A 21966-nucleotide genomic window follows, 5' to 3' on the forward strand; every position below is an offset into this window, starting at 1 on the left:
ATCACCCCCACTAGCCAGACTATTTTGTAAAAACATTACCCATGTGTTTGACTCTTCAAGTCCAGGCACCTGTGCATTAGTGTTTAGTACTGGAGCAGACTGCAAAACCCCAAGTCCCATTATCTTTAAAAATCTGTGATACAAGTTTAAGAATTCCTTCCTTCAGTTTTGGACCTTGACGCAGCAGACATTCGGCCACTTTACTGCTGGAAAAAAAACGTATCAACCTGAAAATCTCTTGGACACAGATCCACATCTCTCCAACTATCTAATGGAATAGCAATATAAAAAAACCTTTTTTATTCTAATTATGGGCATACACATATTTTAATAAGATACAAACTACTAGGACACATCACTATTCTGTTAATTTCCTAAGGCTTCACTACTGAGAATTAAGCCAGGGTATACTTTTGGTGTCAACATCTCATTCAGCAATGAGTCAAGTGTGGTGATGGAGCGGATACTCTCACACATTGCTGATGGGGGGTGGGAACACGCTATGAAAGTGGAACAACCCCTTTGGAAGGAAATGGGCAGTATTTATCAGTTGAAAAGTTATGTTCCCTCCCACAGGAAATCCAGAAATGTATCATACAAATACACATGCAAATATTTAAGTGGAGACAGTTACAAGGATATTTAATGCAGCACCATTTATAATAGCAAGGCTGGAAACAATCTGAATGTCCAAAAGGAGTCAACTAGTTTTAAAAAAATCAGGAGTACATCCAGGTTACACAGTCACTCAAATTAGATCTAAATGCCTGATACAGAATGGTCTATAGTAACTAAATACCTACACACACTGATGTATAAACTATTTCTAGAAGAAACTACTTAACAATGAGTGTCTCTAGTAAGGGGGTGGCCACACAGTTCTACCATGTGTACATGTACTACTGAGAATGAATGTAATTATTTTCTGCTCCTGCCACTGACCTTTAGAAGTGGTAATGCGGGGGTAAAGTAATTTTACTTCAGCCTAAGGAAGATTATTCTGACACATTCAGCCTTATTTGGTTTACAACCCAAAATTCCATGCTAGAAAATGACCCATAACTACACCTTGTGTAAGTATGAGTTTGTACTTTAATGATTAAAATAAATACCGTGCTGCTACCTGGTTGAGAAGATAGGATAGGAATGAATTGACTTGGGTGTTCTTCAACAACCAGGTTACAGGTAGAGAAAGTTTTTTTTTCTAAAAATACGCATCATCTTTGGGAAACACAAGTGACTTGTGGAAGAAGGGGAGGAATCTTTCCACATTCAGGCAAACAATACTGTCAATGTGTTTGGACTAGAGTTTATTTTAGAAAGATAAAGGATGGAGGCGCAATAATATTTGGCATTTTTAATTTAGGTTTGTTTTATTTAAGTTTAATGTTAATTCCATGCTGTGTTTCAGTAAGAACAATACAGATTCTGTATCTGTGGCTCCAGTCAGATATCCAGTAGTACAAATTAGCTTCAAGTTACACATACTGAACAAAAGAGGTTGAGCGAGCGAAGGGGGGGGGGGGGCCCAGGGGGAAAGGGAAGGAGAAGAAACAAAGAATTGAACACGCATGCAGGCTTTTCCATACCACCTTCAATGCTAACCTGCTTTAGAGGGAGAGTAAAAGTAGGCAAGAATGAGCAGCCACGGATTGTTGAACTGTTACCAGCACCATGCTTTTCAGCAACATTTCAGCAGAGTTTGAAACACTTTTTACAGCAAAACCATTACAACAACTCTCCAAGCAATCTTTAACCACTTCAAGCTAACACCCAATTAATTTTAAACATTGGTATAAAATTCGATTTAAACAATTAGAAAAAGGAAAAATGATACCACAATGCCTCTATAGTGTGATTAACCTCTCTCTTAGATGCTTGCATCACCTAGAAATTTAATGGCTTTCGAATGTAATTTCCATTTCTAATGGTGATCTTGCCACATCTGGCAGGAGACAATACAGTAATGCTGAAAAAGCCTCTATGCAGTCCTGTTAGTGTCTTAAAGAACCTAAAAGCTGGGACCAGTAAAATCCACAGAAATTCACTCTTGCCTTTAAGAACTTTTGAAAACTGTTTAAAAAAAAAAAAAAACCAACAGGGCAGGAACCTAAATTCTGAGACCAAATGTAAAAGTCAGATTTGGTGGTTCTCAGTGACAATGGGGGAATTTCCAATGGGAGCGGGATGGGAAGGAATGGGGTGGTCAGAGATGGTTTCTCTTGTTGGCTTTTATGTCTCACTGATTTTCATCTTCCACATCCTGCAGCGCTTCTTTATTCTGCTCTTCACCTGCAAAGAAGAATGAGTTAATTATTTTATACTGACTAAATTAGACTCTGTGGTAACAAAGAAAGGTATCATTCCAAGCATAGACTCCTTATATTTGCTACAAATGGTATTAAACACAGACAGCCAAAGGACTTCTATCCTCCTTGACACCCGAGATGCCTAAGCCAAGAACTGCTGCTGGATCAAGGTCCTGAATGGTCAATAATCAGGATGAAAAAAACTGATGCACAGTAAAACTATTTTTATGCTAAATAAGCTCTTAAAAGTAGACAGCCAACGTAACCATATTACTAAATGATTTTCAAGCTTTCATGTATATCTTGGGCCAAAATACTTTCTCAATAACCTCACCTCTTCAAGAATCAAGGGTACTTAGTTTTTTTTTGGTAAAATCTACCCAACAAGCTCCATGTGAAATGCTTCAGTAGAAAACTGAGCAGTAAAATGCTCCAAAGAAGTTCTATAGTTTTAGAGGGAGGGTTCTGCTTTTTTTAAACGAGTTTACATTTTGTATCTTAGCCAGTCACACCAAACCATAAACCAAATTTCTTACTCCAGAGTGAAACGGCATGCTCAAAGTAAACCAGACCGCTGAGGTTATTAAAGAAGGGCATTTGGACCAGTTCTCTCATGCCATTTTTCTCTTCCCTTAAAACATGATGATTGGCCTGAGGAGTTTCAACTGCACTATGACATGCAACAGAAAGCCAGCTTATTCACTGGAGAATCATCTACCTATTAATAAGCATTAAATAAGTCAGCCATAATACAGAAAGCATGCAGGCTTTTGCTAAATAATAATGAAACAGGTAAAAGTTACATTGTTTTGTGCTCTAACAAATCACTACAATTCCTATGTAGTTAATACTTTGAATCAAAATAAGTATCAATTAACTAATCCAACAATCATTGCGGTTCAGACAATCCATCCATTCATATTGCTTGTTAATTAGGATGGACAAATGACACTAAGACTGGCTGCATACCAACATAAAGCATTTAACCCAGAGGAGTGCTTTTTAAACAGTCTGAAAGACCTTGATATGATAAACAATGCAGTTACAGCAACAAGGATTAGGTAAATATAGTTTTAGACATTTTAATTTCTTCTCTGACAAAAATGTTTGATATTGAAATGTGACTCTTAAAAAGTACTTAAGGTACATAAAAATTTTTGACTCATATATATAGAAAAAGACATGCAAAGAAAGACAAAAAACCATTTACTGAGGAAAGAAATGATGCACCACCCAATGGTTCCCAAAAAAATGTATTCGAACTTAGGAAATGATAGTAACATTCACGCTCATTTTTAACAGCAATACACTGCCACAAAATATGGTTAACAGAGCACACTCTAATTCATTTATAAGCAACCATTAGATTTGCCAAAAGTTCCAAGTAACTTTGGCATAGAATATTGTCAGATGAGTCACACCCAACCAGAGGTAGACAGGGGTAGCAGATCATAAATGTCTTAGAAGGTTTCACATCCTAGAATGTAGAACAGGCAGTTTTGTAAGCAAAAGGATGATGATATATGCAGGCATGATTAGTGAAGAACCAAAACTAAAAAGCAGAATTTGCTGTGCCATGATAATGACTTACAAAGTAGAGTTTTTAGGAAAGGAAGAGTTGGATTTTCCTTTACGAATCTATATTGCAAGGAGAAAGGGAGGGAGAACAATCACATGAAAGCAACATTACAAGAAAAATAAACCCAGAGAGCAGGACAAAAGAAAACATCAATGATTTAGGGGAGTCAGATTTGGGTCTTTTTAACTTTGTATAAAGTTCACTCTACAAAGTATCTGTTCCTCTTACCTTTAAAAGGATGAAATAATATCCTCTTAAAAGGTATACAGAAGGGGGAAAAAAAGGTTTCTTTGGATATGTATTTCTTTGCCCACTGTTTCCTGATTTGGGGGGGAAGAAGGGAACAGGCAGAGAACACACATTTCCTTTCTATGGACTTGTGTATGAAACGGTCCTCTGAACATAGGTTAAGAGAAAAGGACTGAAATCACTTGATGAGAAATAGTGGTAATGTTTATAAAGATGTTCCAACACAGAAGTAAACATATTTTGCAGTTAAAAAAACATCTCAGTAAAAGCTCGGGAATCACATACACATTTCTTCCTTTAGAAACCTTTAATTCAAGTGTTTTTTTACACCATTTTTCATAATAAAATTAAAAAGAAAACTATCTAAATAATGCTCAACTAAATCCAACATCCTGGGAAGCTGCCAATTTCATGGCTGCAATTTTGCAGAGATTCTAAGACACAAAAACCAAATTAATAAAACTAATGTAATAAAAACCAATTTCCATATAGTATATGTAATACTATACCTTTTAGGAAAATAGCGAATAAATTACTAGTACCACAACAATTTGTAAATTCAGATAATTTGTTAATCTTACTAAAATGTCGAGACTACTTGAATTTTTCACTGTTAAACGTATGTTTCATAATTTCAAATATTTTATCAAAAAGCTCTTAAATAAAAATTAGTCTGTTTCAACCAAATTTAATCAGTGGTCCGAGTTACAAAGTCGTAAGAACTATGAATCAAGTGGATTTTACTATATTTAAATAAAACTCTTTTAGGATTAAAGAGAAATCTATGCTGAAATGTAATAAAACATCTCTGTACAGGGGCGCCTGGGTGGCTCAGTCGGTTGGGCATCTGCCTTCGGCTCAGGTCATGATCCCGGGGGGTCCTGGGACTGAGCCCCGCACATCGGGCTCCCTCCTTGGCGGGGAGCCTCCTACTCCCTCTCCCACTCTCCCCCTGCTTGTGTTCCTGCTCTCCCTATCTCTCTCTCTCTGAAAAATAGATAAAATCTTAAAAAAAAAAAAAAAATCTCTGTACAAAGAACCTTTGCAACTATGTAAAGTAGTTTCAAGAAAATACCCTATTGTAGAAGGCAATCTATTTCATAAAATGTTTGATTACCAAGAAAAAGAATTATCTTTGGTTCTATGTAAAAACAGAATGACATATAGTTTACTCTGATTAATCAATTATTGGTTACCAGTGATAAATAAAACATTAGAAAATATACTTTATTTCCATTTAATTTTATAATCTAGCAAGCTTAGTTATAAAAGTTGGCATGAAATGTCTAAAAAAAGCAATGTTTCAACCCAGGTGACCTTGTTATTTTCACCCTCAGAAAAATGCCCCCAGAGGTCAGAGGGGTATATACCTTACTTAGGTCAATACCGCTTACCAAACTCTCCACATGTTTTCCTTTTATCCCCTCAAACAGGGAGAGTTATTAGTCTTCTCTGAGGGTGACTGTGAAGAGTCCAGAGCTGTTTGGCCATTCTTCTGAGTAGTTATTGTTTAGAATACAACAGAATGTTAAAGCTGGAAGGAACCTCAAGTCATTAGTTCAGAGATGGTTGGTTTTGAATCCCCCAGACTGGCAGCGGTTGCCTGAAGTGCTGTGTTGGAAAGTAGTATGTGGCTCCATCTGGCTTTGTTGGGTAAGTGTGCAAGTAGGTCACATGTGCCACATATCTCAAACCAACCTTAGTCAAATATCTAAATATTTCATAAAGCTAGCTGGCTTTAAATGAGTCACCTAATTCTCACTTTAGTACCTAAGAAGTCTACGATCTGACTCTATCCTTCCAGAGTAAGGAAACACAACATACAAGCCCGGAAAACCCATTTTCAGAGGTACATTTAAGAAGTGGAACGCTTCCAAAGACAGTCCAGCATGCTGGCTTAACCAACAGACACAGCCAGCCTCAAGCAATACAACATATGATTCAATTTGGGTAATATACTCTTAAAGGATCTGCAACTAAAATTGACAAACTTTTTGTTTCCACTTCCCATACCACCACCACCAACTGTAAAGCTAGCTCATAAAATGATCACATCACTCTAGTTTTTGCACTCTGTGCCCTCCACCTCCCCCCACCCACCCTTCAATGATCTATCATGGATAAAAAAGATTCTTTGGAATAAGCAGACTAAAATCTCCTTTAAAATCAACAATTATGCAAATCTGGGCATTTAGAGGATAAATATTAACTCCCCATCACAAGACTAAGCTTTGTAAAATACTATTTATAACTAAAAACAAACAACAACAAAAACAGAGACTACACCAGACCTCTTAAATAAGGACTAAGAGCAGGACATTCCATTTGCTCTATAAAATCCAGAGACAAACAAGTTCCTTCTTTAGATAAAGATTTCCAGAGAAGATGATTCATATTTACTGACACCAACTAGTTTTAACCTGAGGATACTAGTCAGCCAAGCAGTGATCATGACATTCAAATACAATTACTTAGATCCCTAAAATTGAATCGGAGAAAGATAAAATGAGCTGCTTCCTGAGCCTCCATCTTCCAAAACAGTGAGAGAAGCAAACTAAGTTTAGCTAACATTAGAGACAAAACTTTTAAAGCTTCGAATATTAAAAAAAGATCCCCCTTTCCAAACAAGTCTTTTATACATAATCGTATAGCCCCAAACGAAAACTGTACTTTGAGATCATTTGTTATAAAGGCAATAATTAAAATTTGATAGTTTGGAGGATAGGCTGAGTCTAAACTGTAGCTTAATGTGAAGAAATACCAAGAAATTCCTAAGAGTAAAAAGACCCAACAACTGAAAGAGATGCATTTAACTTCGGAGTTTCCTTACCATCACCCTGCATGTCTGAAGTCCATAGTGTCAGATTATCACGTAACAACTGCATGATAAGTGTAGAGTCCTTATAGCTTTCTTCACTCAGCGTATCCAGTTCTGCAATTGCGTCATCAAAAGCTGCTTTTGCCAACCTAAAAGTATTTACATAAATATATTACAAAAATAAGCCCAAAAACAGAAATGACATTTTAGAAATCAATCTTTTTCTTCAGGGGCGCCTGGGTGGCTCAGTCGTTAAGCGTCTGCCTTCGGCTCAGGTCATGATCCCAGGGTCCTGGGATCGAGCCCCGCATCGGGCTCCCTGCTCGGCGGGAAGCCTGCTTCTCCCTCTCCCACTCCCCCTGCTTGTGTTCCCTCTCTCGCTGTCTCTCTCTCTGTCAAATAAATAAATAAAATCTTTAAAAAAAAAAAAAAAACAAAAAACTTTTTCTTCAGTTATCCTACAGTACGTAATAGTGACACTGAGTATCTTGGGTTTTAAATACCGAAATAAAGAAAAAACAGATGTAAGTGATGAAAATTAACTTTCTATTTAATTTTGTATCTAGCAAATTTGGAGGCAAATTTTTGGAGTACTTCTTTTTAAGAAAAACAAACATTCCCCCCAATGTGGAGCTCAAACTCCTGACCTCAAGATCAAGAGTCACATGTTCTACCAACTGAGCCAGCCAGGCACCCCAGAGCACCATTTCTTACTAGGCTTTTGACAAGCATATCAGTAAACAGAATACACAGACCAAACTCTAACCTGAACCACCACCAAAATATATGCATAATAAAAGTATTACGAAGTTCTAGTCAACAGCTGACTTATTTAAAATTTTAATGTAAAAAGATGAAATGTTGGACAGCTCAGTTTAATTCCAAAGAATTTAATGTTAACAAAAGCAAAAAAAAAACAAAAACAAAAAGGCAATATAGAACTCACAGAAATGTGATATATAAGCCATTTGCTAGAATTTAAAAGAAACAAAATCAACATTTACTGGGTACGCTGTATGATGTACACCAAGTGATGCGGGACACTAGTGAAGAAACAGAAGAAACACTCCCAGTCCACAATGAACATGTAAGAATAGAGGACTGATACATAAAACTATTATAAAACAAGTATGAAGTGCTACTCTGGAGAAAGTACTTAAACCCTAGAGAACGAGCAAATTAGGAAGTCAAATATGAACTCATCTTAAAGGGTAGGAGAAGAGCATGAATGGAACACTAAAAATTAAAGCAAATGCATAGGGGTGCCTGGGTGGATCAGTCAGTTAAGCATCTGCCTTCGGCTCGGGTCATGATCCCAGGATCCTAGGATCGAGCCCCACATCGGGGGTCCCTGCTCACTGGGGAGCCTGCTTCTCCCTCTCCCTCTGCTGCTCCCCCTACTTATGTTCTGTCAAATAAATAAATAAAATCTTTAAAAAATAAAAATAAAAAAAATGGGGGCGCCTGGGTGGCTCAGTTGTTAGGCGTCTGCCTTCGGCTCAGGTCATGATCCCAGAGTCCTGGGATCGCGTCCCACATCGGGCTCCCTGCTCAGCGGGAAGCCTGCTTCTCCCTCTCCCACTCCCCCTGCTTGTGTTCCTGCTCTCGCTGTCTCTGTCTCTGTCAAATATATAAATAAAATCTTAAAAAAAAAAAAAAAATGGAACCAACATACAAAGATGGAGAACGACTCATAATAAAATAGAAAATATGTACACTAAGAGCATAACTATATTAACATGCCTACAAAGACTAAAAGCTAATATAAAAAAAATTCTATTATAATTCCACTCTCCCACTATAAAGTTAAAAATTCAACCTACCAACAAAAATTTTCCCCATCAACATAATCCAAAACTGCTATCCTAGTGAGCTGAGATAGGGTTGGTCTTAAAATCATCCAAACAGTTTCATTAAGAGCCAAAAGAATTCTCTGTTACATGGCCAAGGCTGCAAAGGCAATCCCAGGAAACAAAACAATTCTCTTTTGTAACTTTTTTCCACTTTCACAGTGAGAGCTTTTGTTTCTCTTCCATGACTTACCTGCAGGCACGGTCGGGGGAATTAAGAATTTCATAGTAGAATACGGAAAAGTTGAGAGCAAGACCTAAGCGAATTGGATGCGTTGGTGGAAGTTCTGTCATTGCAATATCACTAGCAGCTTTATAAGCCACTAGGCTGTTCTCTGCAGCCTCCTTCCTGTCATTTCCTGTGGCAAATTCAGCCAGATACCTGTGGTAGTCCCCTTTCCTAAAACAAAACAAAACAAATAGAATTAGGAAAAATAACTTTTTAAATGAAAGTAAACTGTCGAAATTTTATAGTCTATAAAATGAAATATGTGACAAAAATATATTTAATAATTAACATGGATACTTCAATAATTTCACAAAGTCTCTTTCAGCAAAGACGGACTATTCAGTTTTTCTCCTCAGAGTTCAGAATACCAAATAAGCAAAATCCTAGAGAAATTAACTGGAAAGCCTCAAAAATCAACAAATGTATCACTGGCTACAATCAAACATAAAAAGGTGGTTCCAAAAAAACGGCATGACAGTTTGTTAATTGTGAAATAAAACTTGTACATAAAATGTTAAAATTGAACTCTGTAATACATTGCTACAGCTGGTGGGTAACTCCACACAAAAACAAATGCAAATAGCTAAAATCTAGTACTCTTACAAATAAACAGTCTGACCACCTTAAATGCAACAATAATTGTTCATTAGCAGTGAATACACAAATGAGCACTCAAAAATTAAGTTTTAAAAATCCTTCCTCCCATGTAACTATCCTTCTAACATTAAACAACTATTCTTTCAATGAAAGCTGAACACCTACACAGAAAAAGTAATTCTAGGGGGCCAACATTTAATCTGACATTTTCCCTTCTAGTATAGAACCTACATTTTATAATAGAAAACCTTGGACTCGCCAGTGTTAGCTGCTGGAATGAGGTGTTTGTCCAGTACATCCAGAATGTCACAACAGATTAACTTTAGCTCAGTCTCAACCTGAAAAAAAAGAAGTCAAAAATTGTTTAAGTCTAAGAAATTACATAAATTGACACATTCTCCCTCTAGTTTTGAGGAAGAGAGCCACAGTAAACATAACATCTCTCTCCAAACCTTCTTCCCCACTCTTGATAAAAAAGCAGAGAAAAGTTGTCTCCAGGTTATAGTAATTATCTTCCTTCTACATGCTGTTAGTTTAGTGCTTTAAAAAAACCACCACCACCACCACCACCACCACACAGGGGCACCTGGCTGGCTCAGCTGGTGGAGCATGTGACTCTTGATCGCACAGCTGAGTTCAAGCCCCACACTGGGTGTAGAGATTACTTAAAAATAAAATCTTAAAACAAAACAAAACAAAAACAAACAAACCAACAACCTCATGATTCAGCTACAGAACTGAGAGTAACACTAATTACTACTTACTAAATGCTGCACATTTATACTAATTAGCATATTTAATGAGGTAGAAACTATGTCTCCATTTACATGGGGAAGCAAAGATTATGGTATCTGGCCAAAAATCAACAACTTAAAGAACTTCAAAAGGGAGATCCAGGATTTGAACCCAGACAGGCTGTAAAGCCTAAGGTCACAGTTTACAAGGGATGGAATAAAAATTCAAACCCAGGCACAGTCTGCCTCCAATGCCCGTATTTCTAACCACTACTATGCTCAACAGCCAATCACTTTAGTGGCTGAGATCCATAGTCCGTTATTAGCACCAAAAATCTGTACACTAAAAATGCATACCACCACCGAATACACATACATTATCTTGTTCTCTGTTTTCTATTAATTCATGGTGACACTACTGACCTTTCCAAGTTCTTCTTATGCCGTCCGGAACCTTCTTTCCATTGTAAAGAATTCCCCTCTTCTCTCTTCTATAATCTCATCCTGATCTTTCCTGAAAAAACTACCTCCCTTGTGTCTTTTCAAGTGGCAATTACTAGAGGACCAAGACAACTTCTGAATTCTCCTAGCTCCCCACCGACTCAGTATAACTGGCTATTACTCCAAACAGCTCCTCTTTGGAAGCTCATCCTCCATGTTCTAATTTCTAAGAATCTGTCATCAGTGGATCTCTATAGGTCTTTCATCCATATTCATAGCCTATCCCTCTAATACCTGGTATCACACCAAGGTATTACACCCATGTTCCTTTCAACACAGTTCCTTGATCTCAACTCCATGACCTTTTTTGTCAATATCCCTAACTCTGTTGCTTTATCCAAGTCTTAAATTCTACTATTTTACTACTGGACTGTAACTTCATTTTTTACTTCCTTTATTCCTGTTATTCCTACTTAGGGACACATCAAGACACCCAGCCTCTTGAATCTTTCATCTTTCCCCAATTTATCAGTCCCTCTCTTTGCTTCCTTCCCTACTTAGTCCATATGCCACAATTTAGCACAGAGACTTCTCTCTCTTCAGCACTTTTAACTTTCTCATTTCATCATCCTGCTGAGACACCAAACTTTTCTACTGACAATCCATATTCTTGTTCCAACATATTTGAGGTTAATGGACACACTGATATCCTTCTTTGTGACCCCAGGTATGTTAATCAATCACTCAGAACCTTAGTTTTCCCATCTATAAAGTAAAACAATAACCTATTCTTTACAGAGTCATTTAAATACCCTACCTTGCACAATTATATGTACTTTATAAAAAATATCTCCCCATTCAAAATGGTGTCCAACAGAGGTAGAGATGATTAATAAATGTAGTTTCTGGGGATGCCTGGGTGGCTCAGTCGGTTAAGTGTTCTGCCTTCAGCTCAGGTCACGATCCCAGGATGCTGGGATCGAGTCCCGCGCATCAGACTCCTAGCTTGGCGGGGACCCTGCTTCTCCCTCTGCTTGTGCTCTCTCTCTCTCACAAATAAATAGAATCCTTAAAAAAAAAAGGGGGGGGGCGCCTGGGTGGCTCAGTCGTTAAGCGTCTGCCTTCGGCTCAGGTCATGATCCCAGGGTCCTGGGATCGAGTCCCACATCGGGCTTCCTGCTTGACAGGAAGCCTGCTTCTCCCTCTCCCACTCCCCCTGCTTGTGTTCCCTCTCTCGCTGTGTCTCTCTCTGTCAAATAAATAAATAAAATCTTAAAAAAAAAAAAAAGGTAGTCTGTTTTCCTTCTTCCTACCAATTTCATTCCCCGGGCTACTTCGGGAGTCTTCCTGTAAATTTCCCTCGCTGTATTCTAAACATGTATATATGTGCCTCTTTCACCAGGATCAGTTTCTGCAGTAGTCCTATTGACATTCTGGGCCAGATAATTCTTTGCTCTGTGGTGCTGTCCTATGCCCAAGGGGATATACAGCAAGCAGCATCCCTGTCTCTACCCACTGGATGCCAGTAGCACCCACCAAGTTGTGACAGCCAAGAATGTCTTCAAAGATTGCCAAATGTTCTCTGAAGAGCAAAATCACCTCTAGTTGAAAACCACTGACTAGATCAATAGCTACTGTACTTTTTTCACAAAAACTCACGGTAAGAAAAATTACATGTATTTATATAAACAAATGTAATATCTGAAACAGTAACTTCATGAAACGTCCAATGCCCTCTAACATTTTCTATTCTATTAAAAAAAAAAAACAGTGCAAGACTGTTGAATCACAGATCTGTACCTCTGAAACAAATAATACACTATATGTTAAAAAAAAAAAAAGAAGAAGAAGAAGAATGTAGCAGGAGGAGAAGAATGAAGGGGGGGAAATCGGAGGGGAGACGAACCATGAGAGACGATGGACTCTGAAAAACAAACTGAGGGTTCTAGAGGGGAGGGGGGTGGGGGGATGGGTTAGCCTGGTGATGGGTATTAAGGAGGGCACGTTCTGCATGGAGCACTGGGTGTTAGATGAAAACAATGAATCATGGAACACTACATCAAAAACTAATGATGTATGGTGATTAACATAACAATAAGAAATTAAAAAAAAAAACAATGACTAGACTGAGCCTCCATAAGCATAGTAACATTATTTGTCTCATCTTCACACCACAGCACCTAGCAAATTGTGTGTTGTTGTTGTTGTTGTTGTTTTCTGGTAAAGACTTTATTTATTTCACAGAGAGACACACAGCCAGAGAGGGAACACAAGCAGGGGGTGGGAGAGGGAGAAGGAGGCTTCCCGCTGAGCAGGGAGCTCGATGTGGGGCTCGATCCCAGGACCCTGGGATCATGACCCGAGCCGAAGGCAGATGCCTAACAACTGAGCCACCCAAGCGCCCCTGTGTGGTTCTTAAGAAGTACAAAAACACTTGCTAAATTCTCCTGAATGGTAATTTCAAGTCACTCAATGAAGCATTTTGCAGCTAACTCAACAAAAATAAAGATTAAATTATTTCTCTACTTGTGTGGTGTTCAAAACTGAACGCCCTCTGCAGCTTCCAGAGAAAAATTCTTCATCTCTTTCCTGAAATATTGTATAGACTATATTCCCTAATCCAGGTAAGTAAAAAATGCAAATCCATTAAAATATAAAATGTTATTACACACGTATACAACACATGCGTACTAGGCTGTGATCTAAAATGTCCAAAACCTGGGGCGCCTGGGTGGCTCAGCCATTAAGCGTCTGCCTTCGGCTCAGGTCATGATCCCAGGGTCCTGGGATTGAGCCCTGCATCAGGCTCCCTGCTCAGCAGGAGGCCTGCTTCTCCCTCTCCCACTCCCCCTGCTTGTGTTCCCTCTCTTGCGGTCTCTCTCTGCCAAATAAATCTTTAAAAAAATTAAAAAATAAAAATAAAATAAAACGTCCAAAACCGGGGCACCAAGGTAGCTCAGTCAGTTAAGCACCTGCCATCAGCTCCGGTCATGATCCCAGGGTCCTGGGATGGAGCCCCACGTCAGGCTCCCTGCTCAGTGGTGAGCCTGCTTCTCCCTTCCTCTCTGCCCCTCCCCCTACTCGCGCGCTCTCGCTTTCAAATCAATGAATCAATCAATCTTAAAAGAGATGTCCAAAACCTGGGGCACCTGGCTGGCTTAGCCAGAAAGAGCATGCCACTCCTGATCATGGGGTCATGAGTTCAAGCCCCACACTGGGTATAGAGATTAAATTAATAAAACTTTAAAATAAAATATCCAAAACCAGATGCCAAGAAGGCATCTTTCTTTAAAGATGTGTAGGATATGATAATCTCACCATTTGCCGATATTCCCGAATCATTTTTAGTTTGTCTTCTCCTCCCTTGTTTTCTTCTTTCTGTTCAATGCTGCTGATTATTCTCCAGGAAGCTCTTCTGGCTCCAATCACATTTTTATATGCAACAGATAGGAGGTTTCTTTCTTCAACTGTCAACTCCACATCCATCCCTGCTACTTTCTTCATTGATTCCACCATTTCTGTAAGGGAAAAGTAAAATCAGACCTTACAGAGTAAGTTTTGTTATACAATATCCCTTCACAATAGGTCTTTTTTTCTGTCAAGCTAGTATAAAAAGGCAAGAATTTTTTTTTTAAAGATTTTATTTATTTATTTGACAGAGAGAGAGACAGCGAGAGAGGGAACACAAGCAGGGGGAGTGGGAGAGGGAGAAGCAGGCTTCCCGCCGAGCAGGGAGCCCGATGTGGGACTCGATCCCAGGACTCTGGGATCGTGACCTGAGCCGAAGGCAGACGCTTAACGACTGAGCCACCCAGGCACCCAAAAAGGCAAGAATTTTAACAAAAATACAATCATCGAAACTAGGAGAGGTGCCTAGGTAACTCAGTTGGGCATCTGCCTTTGGCTCGGGTCATGATCCTGGGGTCCTGGGACCGAGCCCCGCACTGGGGTTCTCCTCTCTTCTCCCTGCCCCTTCTCTCAAACAAATAAATGAAATTTTTAAAATTTTAAAAAACTGAGTAAAAAAACTAAAAACATGTAAAAGAAAGTAAACTAAAAGCCAAGAACAAGAGAATCTGTAATAAAAGACGTATAGAATCAAAACTTCATATAATTCAAAACTGTAATTCACAGCATGGTTTGGAAGGATCTAACTCATTAAATAAGGGAACTGGAGAGGGCACCTGGGTGGCTTAGATGGTTAAGCGTCTGCCTCCCGCTCAGGTCATGATCCCATGGTCCTGGGATGGAGCCCCACATAGGGCTCCCTGCAGGGAGCCTGCTTCTTCCTCTCCTTCTGCTCCCCCTGCTTGTGCTCTCTCACTCTGTCAAATAAATAAAATCTTTAAAAAAGGGGGGGGGGCGCCTGGGTGGCTCAGATGGTTGAGCATCGGCCTGGAATCGAGCCCCACGTCCGGCTCCTGGCTCAGTGGAGAGCCTGCTTCTCCCTCTGCCTCTCCCCCTGCTCGTGCTCTGTGTCTCCAATGAACAAATAAAAAATCTTTAAAAGGGGCGCCTGGGTGGCTCAGTCATTAAGTGTCTGCCTTCGGCTCAGGTCATGATCCCAGAGTTCTGGGATCAAGCCCCGCATCAGGCTCCCTGCTCAGTGGGAAGCCTGCTTCTCCCTCTCCCACTCCCCCTGCTTGTGTTCCCTCTGCTTGTGTTCTCTCTCTTGCTGTGTTCTCTGTCAAATAAATAAAATCTTAAAATATATATATATTTAAAAAATAAAAAGGGAACTAGGGAGACACCTGCCCATTTCCTAGTACAAATAATTGAGCTGGCAGTTTAGATAAAAATTAAAAAGTTATAGGCTCTAGGGGCGCCAGGGGTGGTGCAGTCGGTTCAGTGTCCGACTCTTGGTTTCCGTTCAGGTTGTGATCTCAGGGTGGAAGGGCCAAGCCCTGCGCTCAGCAGGGAGTCTGCTTGTGTTTCTCTTTCCCTCTCCTCCTGCCCCTCACCCCCGCCCCACCACTCTCTAAAATAAATCTTAAAAAAAAAAGTTATAGGCTCTAAAATATATTTTCTTACAAATAAATTATTTCCCAAGTAAATACAAATAAACTGTATTTCAAAGTCATGGGAGGAAAGAACATTCATATAGCAAACATAACATCTGAGCATCTAGTTAATCACAAACACAAACCAAACTTATCTTTGGATGTTTCCATCCTTCCTCCTTTAGGACATTGTCCACCTCATATGAATTCAATTAACTAGCAAAACTTCTAATGGTTCCTATTTGTTACCACTAGGTGGCGACCAAAGAAAGGGGCCCAGATAAATCTTAGGAGATCCCCAAGTAAAGGAAAAAATAGGTAACACAATGCACATGAGGGGCCCCTAGGTGGCTCAGTCAGTTAAGCATCTGACTCTTGATCTCAGCTCAGGTCTTGATTTCAGGGCCATGAGTTCAAGCCCCACACTGGGTAAGGAGCCTACTTAAAACAAGGGGCACCTGGGCGGCTCAGTTAAGCGTCTGACTTGATTTCGGCTCAGGTCCTGATCTCAGGGTTGTGAGATCGCGGCCTCTCCCTCTGCCCCTTCCCACTGCGTACATGCTCTCTCTCTACTCTAATAAATAAATAAATCTTTAAAAAAATAGAACAACGCATGTGAATGCAGAGGAAGAACCAAAAACAGCTCAATGAACACTAACCTAATAAATATATTAATGAAAACTATGCCTTTAGAAAAGACTAAACGCCATATTACCATATGCATAGCTCTCCAATTTCACTGATTCAGAATCTTTGGTCCTAAGACCCAAGAATCTGCATTTTAACAAGCACCCTTAGCTTACATTAACACTAAACATAAGGAATACCTTAAGGTACGATGCAGATGTTAACTTTATGAAACACTGCTTAATAGCTAAATTATGTGTAATCCCAGGGAAATACGTTTAAAAACATTATCCTTTCAGGAATATCAGGAAATTAATAGAAACATTAAGATGGTAAGGTCTTTGGAAAACAGTTTGGTAGTTCTTATACAGTTAGAACACCTTAAGACTCAGCAATTACACTACTAGGTATTACCCAAGAGAAATGAAAACATATCTTCACAAAGACTTTTTACAAAAATGTTCATTCACAGCAACTTTATTCAAAATAGAGAAGATGAAAACAACCCCAAAGTCCATGTACACAATGGAATACTATTCAAGAACAAAAAATAAACCATGGATATGAGTAACAACATGGATGTACAAAATCATGCTAATTGAAAAAAGACCAAAAAAAAAAAAAAACTGTCTAATTCATTTTAAGTTCTAGAAAATGCAAAACTATAAAGATAACAAAGTGGTTACCAAAGTATGGGGGTGAAGTGAGGAGAGCTTGTGTGCAAAGGAAATTTGGGGAGTAAGAGTTGTTCTACTGTGGTGGTTATACAACTGAATAGATTTATCAAAACACTGAATAGATTTATCGAAACACTGAAATGTACAGCTTAATCCTTGAATAACACAGGAGAGCAGAGGGGGCAGACCCACCAAGCAGTCACAGTCAGAAATCCAAGTATATCTTTTGACTCCCCAAAAACTTTACTAATAGTCTACTGTTGACGAGAAGTCTTGCTGATAATTAACACATATTTCTGTGTATTATATGCATTATATACTGCATTCTGCAATAAAGCAAGCTAAAGGAAAGAAAATGTTATAAAGAAATTGTAAGAGAAAAAATGTATTTACTGGGGAAAAAAAAAATCCGAAAAATCTGCCATGTAAGTGGACTGACACAGTTCAAACCCATGTTGTTAAAGACTTGTCAACTGTACACGTAAAAGAGATTTTATCGTATCCAAATACTTTAATAAGGCAGATTTCTAAAATGTAATTCTGGAACATTAGAGAAAAATATTAGGGGGCACCTGGGTGGCTCAATCACTAAGCGTCTGCCTTCGGCTCAGGTTATGATCTCAGGGTCCTGGGATCGAGCCCCGCGTCGGGCTCCCTGCTCAGCAGGAGGCCTGCTTCTCCCTCTCCCACTGCCCCCGTTTGTGTTCCCTCTCTCGCTGTCAAATAAATAATCTCTAAAAAAAAAAAAATGTATTAGGAAGTACAGTAGTAAGACCATTAATTCATTTGTGGAAGCCTGGCATTCATTTGAAACATCTTTTTTAAATTATAGTCATGAAGGGGCACCTCGGTGGCTCAGTTGGTTAAGCAACTGCCTTCAGCTCAGGTCATGATCCTGGGGTCCTGGGATCGAGCCCCACATCGGGCTCCTTGCTCAGCGGGGAGCCTGCTTCTCCCTCTCTCTGCTATTCCACCTGCTTGTGCTCTCTGTCAAATAAAATCTTTAAAAAAAAAAAGAAGTACAGTCATGGGAAAAAAAGGTAAATTCAGGGGCAGTGGAGTCAGAGGGTAATTTCAAGCTCACTTGCATACTAGTTTTTTCTGTTTTTGTTTTTTTTCCAAAAACTAACAAATTAAACATGCCTCAGAAGTGAACCAGTAATTCGCTTTTCTAAATTGGCCCCAACAAAGCAATTTAAAAAGTAACCTAGCTACACCAAAAAGACCATTAATCCTTTTAAACTGTAGGACTCTGCAACATTATATATGAAAAAAACTATACACAAATATCTAATACCACACCAAAAATTTAAAAGTATGTCTCTGGGTACTATTCCAAAATAATAATTTACATTTCCTTCACTTTTCTATGCTTTAAAATTTTTCAACATTTTTTAAAGAGGTTTATTTATTTGACAGAGCTAGCACAAACAGGCGGAGCGGCAGAAGCAGGCTCCCCGCAGAGCAGGGAGCCCAATGTGGGGCTCGATCCCAGGACCTTGGGATCATGACCTGAGGCGAAGGCAGACGCTTCATGACTGAGCCACCCAGGCGCCCCAAAATTTCTCAACATTTCAACAATATTTTTACAGTAAGGGGGGAAGAAAGGGGAAAAATATATTTAAAGCACTCAATGATATTCTATCCCAGATTCAATTAAATATAACATTCTCTTCATTTAGAAAGCCAAAAACAAGGCAAGACAGACCATGGTACAACTACAGAAGCAGCAGTTGTCCAGTTTTAGTAAGTAACAGCTTTATTGATCATTCACATATACAATTCACCCATTTAAAATGTACAATTTAGTGGTAGTTTTAGTATATTCGCAAAGTTGTACAACCATTACCACAACCAATTTTAGAATATTTTCATCACTTGAAAAAGAAACGCTCCATACCCATTAGCAGTCACTTCCCACCTACCCCCAATTCCCTCAACTCTAGTAACCACCTACTTTAATCTCTATGGATTTACCATTCTGGATATTCCATATAAATGGAACCATATACAGAAATACCTTGTTTTATTATGCTTCACAGAATTGTTTTTGTTTTTTTTTTTTTTTTTTACAAACTGAACGTTTGTGGCAACCCTGTGTGAAGGAAGTCTATCGGTATCTGATTTCCAACAGCATTTGTTCATGTTTCTCTGTCACAATAATTCTCTCAATATTTCAAACTTTTTCATTATTATATTTATTATGGTGATCTGTGACCAGTTATCTCTGATGTTACTATTCTAATCGTTCTGGGGCACCACAAACCACACCCATAAGATGGCAAACTTAATCGACAAATGTGTTCTGACGGTTCCACTGACCTGCCTGCCATTCAGTGCCATGTCATGTCTCCCCACCCTCCACCATCTCTCCCCCCCTCTCCTCAGGCCTCCCTATTCTCTGAGACACTACAATACTGAAATAAGGTCAATTAATAACCCTAAAATGGCCCCTAAGTCAAGTGAAAGAAAGAGTCACACATCTCTCACTATAAATCAAAAGCTAGCAATGATTAAGCTTAGTAAGGAAGGCATGCTGAAAGCTGAGACAAGCCAAAAGCTAGGCCTCTTACGCCAAACAATCTTCCAAGTTGTGAATACAAAGTAAAGGTTCTTGAAGGAAATGAAAAGTGCTTTACCAGTTAACATAGGAATAGAAGCAAAACAGCCCTATCAGTGATAGTTTCGGAGGAAGTTTTAGTGGTCTGGATAGAAGATCACACAAGCCACAACATTCCCTTAAGCCAAACCTAATCCAGAGCAAGGCCCTAACTTTCTTCTATTATATGAAGGTTGAGAGAGGTGAGGAAGCTGCAGAAGAAAAGTTGCAGGACAGCAGAGGTTGGTTTGGTTCATGAGGTTTAAGGGAAGAAGTCATCTCCATAACAAGGTCAAGCATGTAGAAGCTACAACAAGTTATTCAAAAGATCTAGCTAACATCATTAACGAAGGTGGTTACACTAAACAAAAGATTCTCAGTGTAGAGGAAACAGCCTTATCTAAGACTTTCACAGCCAAAGAGAAGCCAAAGCCTGGCTTCACAATTTCAAAGGACAGGCTGACTCTTGTTAGATAGGAGCTAATGCAGCTGGTGAATTTAAGTTGAAGCCAATGCTCATTGACCATTCTGAAAATCCTAGGCCCTTAAGAATTATACTAAATCCAGGGTGCCTGGGTAGCTCAGTTGGTTAAGCGACTGCCTTCAGCTCAGGTCATGATCCTGGAGTACTGGGATCGAGTCCAACGTCGGGCTCCCTGCTCAGCAGGGAGTCTGCTTCTCCCTCTGACCCTACCTCCTCTTGGGCTCTCTCTCTCTCAAATAAATAAATAAAATCTTAAAAAAAAAAAAAAGAATTATGCTAAATCCAGTGTCTGGCTGGTTCAGTCTGTAGAGTATGCAACTCTTGATCTCAGGGTTGTGAGTTCGAGCCCCACGCTGGATGTAGAGATTACTTAAAATTACAATCTTAAGAGGCGCCTGGGTGGCTCAGTCGTTGGGCGTCTGCCTTCGGCTCAGGTCATGGCCCCAGGGTCCTGGGATTGAGCCCCACCATCCGGCTCCCTGCTCCGCGGGAAGCCTGCTTCTCCCTCCCCACTCCCCCTGCTTGTGTTCCCTCTCTTGCTGTGTCTGTCAAATAAACAGAAATCTTAAAAATATATATATATATTAAAAACAAGAAAAAACAAGTAGGCTAAATCTACTCTCCCTGTACTGTTTAAGGGAACAAAGCCTGGATGACAGCACATCTGGATGACAGCACATGGTTTACTGAGTGTTTTTTAAGATTTATTTATTGGGGGGGAGGGGCAGAGGGAGAGAGGGAATCCCAAGCAGACTCCCTACCAAGTGGGGAGCCCAACATGGGGCTCAATCCAGTAACTGTGAGATCATGACCGGAGACTAAACCAAGAGTCAGTCGGCTTAACCGACTAAGCCACCCAGGCACCCTGGTTTACTGAGTTTTTTAAGCCCACTGTTGAGACATACTGCTCAGAAAAAGATTCCTTTCAAAATATTACTGCTCAATGACAATGCACCTGGTCACCCAAGAGCTCTGATGGAGCTGGACAAGATTAATGTTTTCACATGCCTGCTAACACAACATCCATTCTGCATTCCAAAGATCAAGGAGTAATTTCAACTTTAAATATTATTTAAGAAATACATTTGAGGGGTGCCTGACTGGCTCAGTCAGTAGAGCACGCAACTCTTGATCTTGGGGTCATGTGTTCAAGCCCCACGTTGGGTGTAGAGCTTACTAAGGAAGGGGAGGGAGGGAGGGAGGGGAGGAAAGAATTTTGTAAGGCTACAGCTGTCATAGTCATTCCTCTGATGGATCCAGGTAAAATAAACTGAAAAGCTTCTGGAAAGGAATCATCATTCTTGATGCCGTTAAAAACACTCATGACTGATGGGAGGAGGTCAATATATCAGCATTAACAGGAGTTTGGAAGAAGTTGATTCCAATCCTCATGGATGACTCTGAGGGGGTTCTAGACTTCAGTGAAGGAAGTTAACTTCAGATGTGGTAGAAATAGCAAAAGAACAAGAATTAGAAGTGGACCTAACCTGGGGCACCTGACTGGCTCAGTCAGTATAGCATGAGGCTCTTGATCTCGGGTCATGAGTTTGAGACCCATGTGGGGTGTAGACATTACATAAATAAACTCTTAAAAAGTGGACCTAATCAAAACCAAAATGAGATATATCACCTGTCAGAATCACTAGTATCAAAAAGACAAGAAATAGGGCACCTGGGTGGCTCAGTTCTTGAGCGTCTGCCTTCGGCTCAGGTCATGATCCCAGGGTACTAGGATCAAGCCCCGCATCGAGCTCCCTGCTCCATGGGAAACCT

At 39.6% G+C, this 21966-nt stretch overlaps 1 protein-coding gene across 1 annotated transcript in view; it reads right to left on the bottom strand.

Annotated features, from left to right (window-relative positions):
• Positions 1–1347: 1347 nt before the first annotated feature.
• YWHAE (tyrosine 3-monooxygenase/tryptophan 5-monooxygenase activation protein epsilon) overlaps positions 1348–21966 on the bottom strand; it is a 53521-nt gene continuing 32902 nt past the window's right edge. Inside the window, exons 2-6 of the mRNA XM_032428489.1 lie at positions 14125–14324; positions 9863–9969; positions 8999–9205; positions 6968–7104; positions 1348–2292 (exon numbers count right to left, since the gene is read on the bottom strand). Coding sequence (XP_032284380.1) covers positions 2240–2292; positions 6968–7104; positions 8999–9205; positions 9863–9969; positions 14125–14324 — 704 coding nt within the window. The 3' untranslated portion in view covers positions 1348–2239. The remainder of the gene's footprint in view (positions 2293–6967; positions 7105–8998; positions 9206–9862; positions 9970–14124; positions 14325–21966) is intronic.

This window comes from Phoca vitulina, unplaced genomic scaffold (genome assembly GCF_004348235.1).
Source record: "Phoca vitulina isolate PV1807 unplaced genomic scaffold, GSC_HSeal_1.0 scaffold40, whole genome shotgun sequence".
NCBI lineage: Eukaryota > Metazoa > Chordata > Mammalia > Carnivora > Phocidae > Phoca > Phoca vitulina.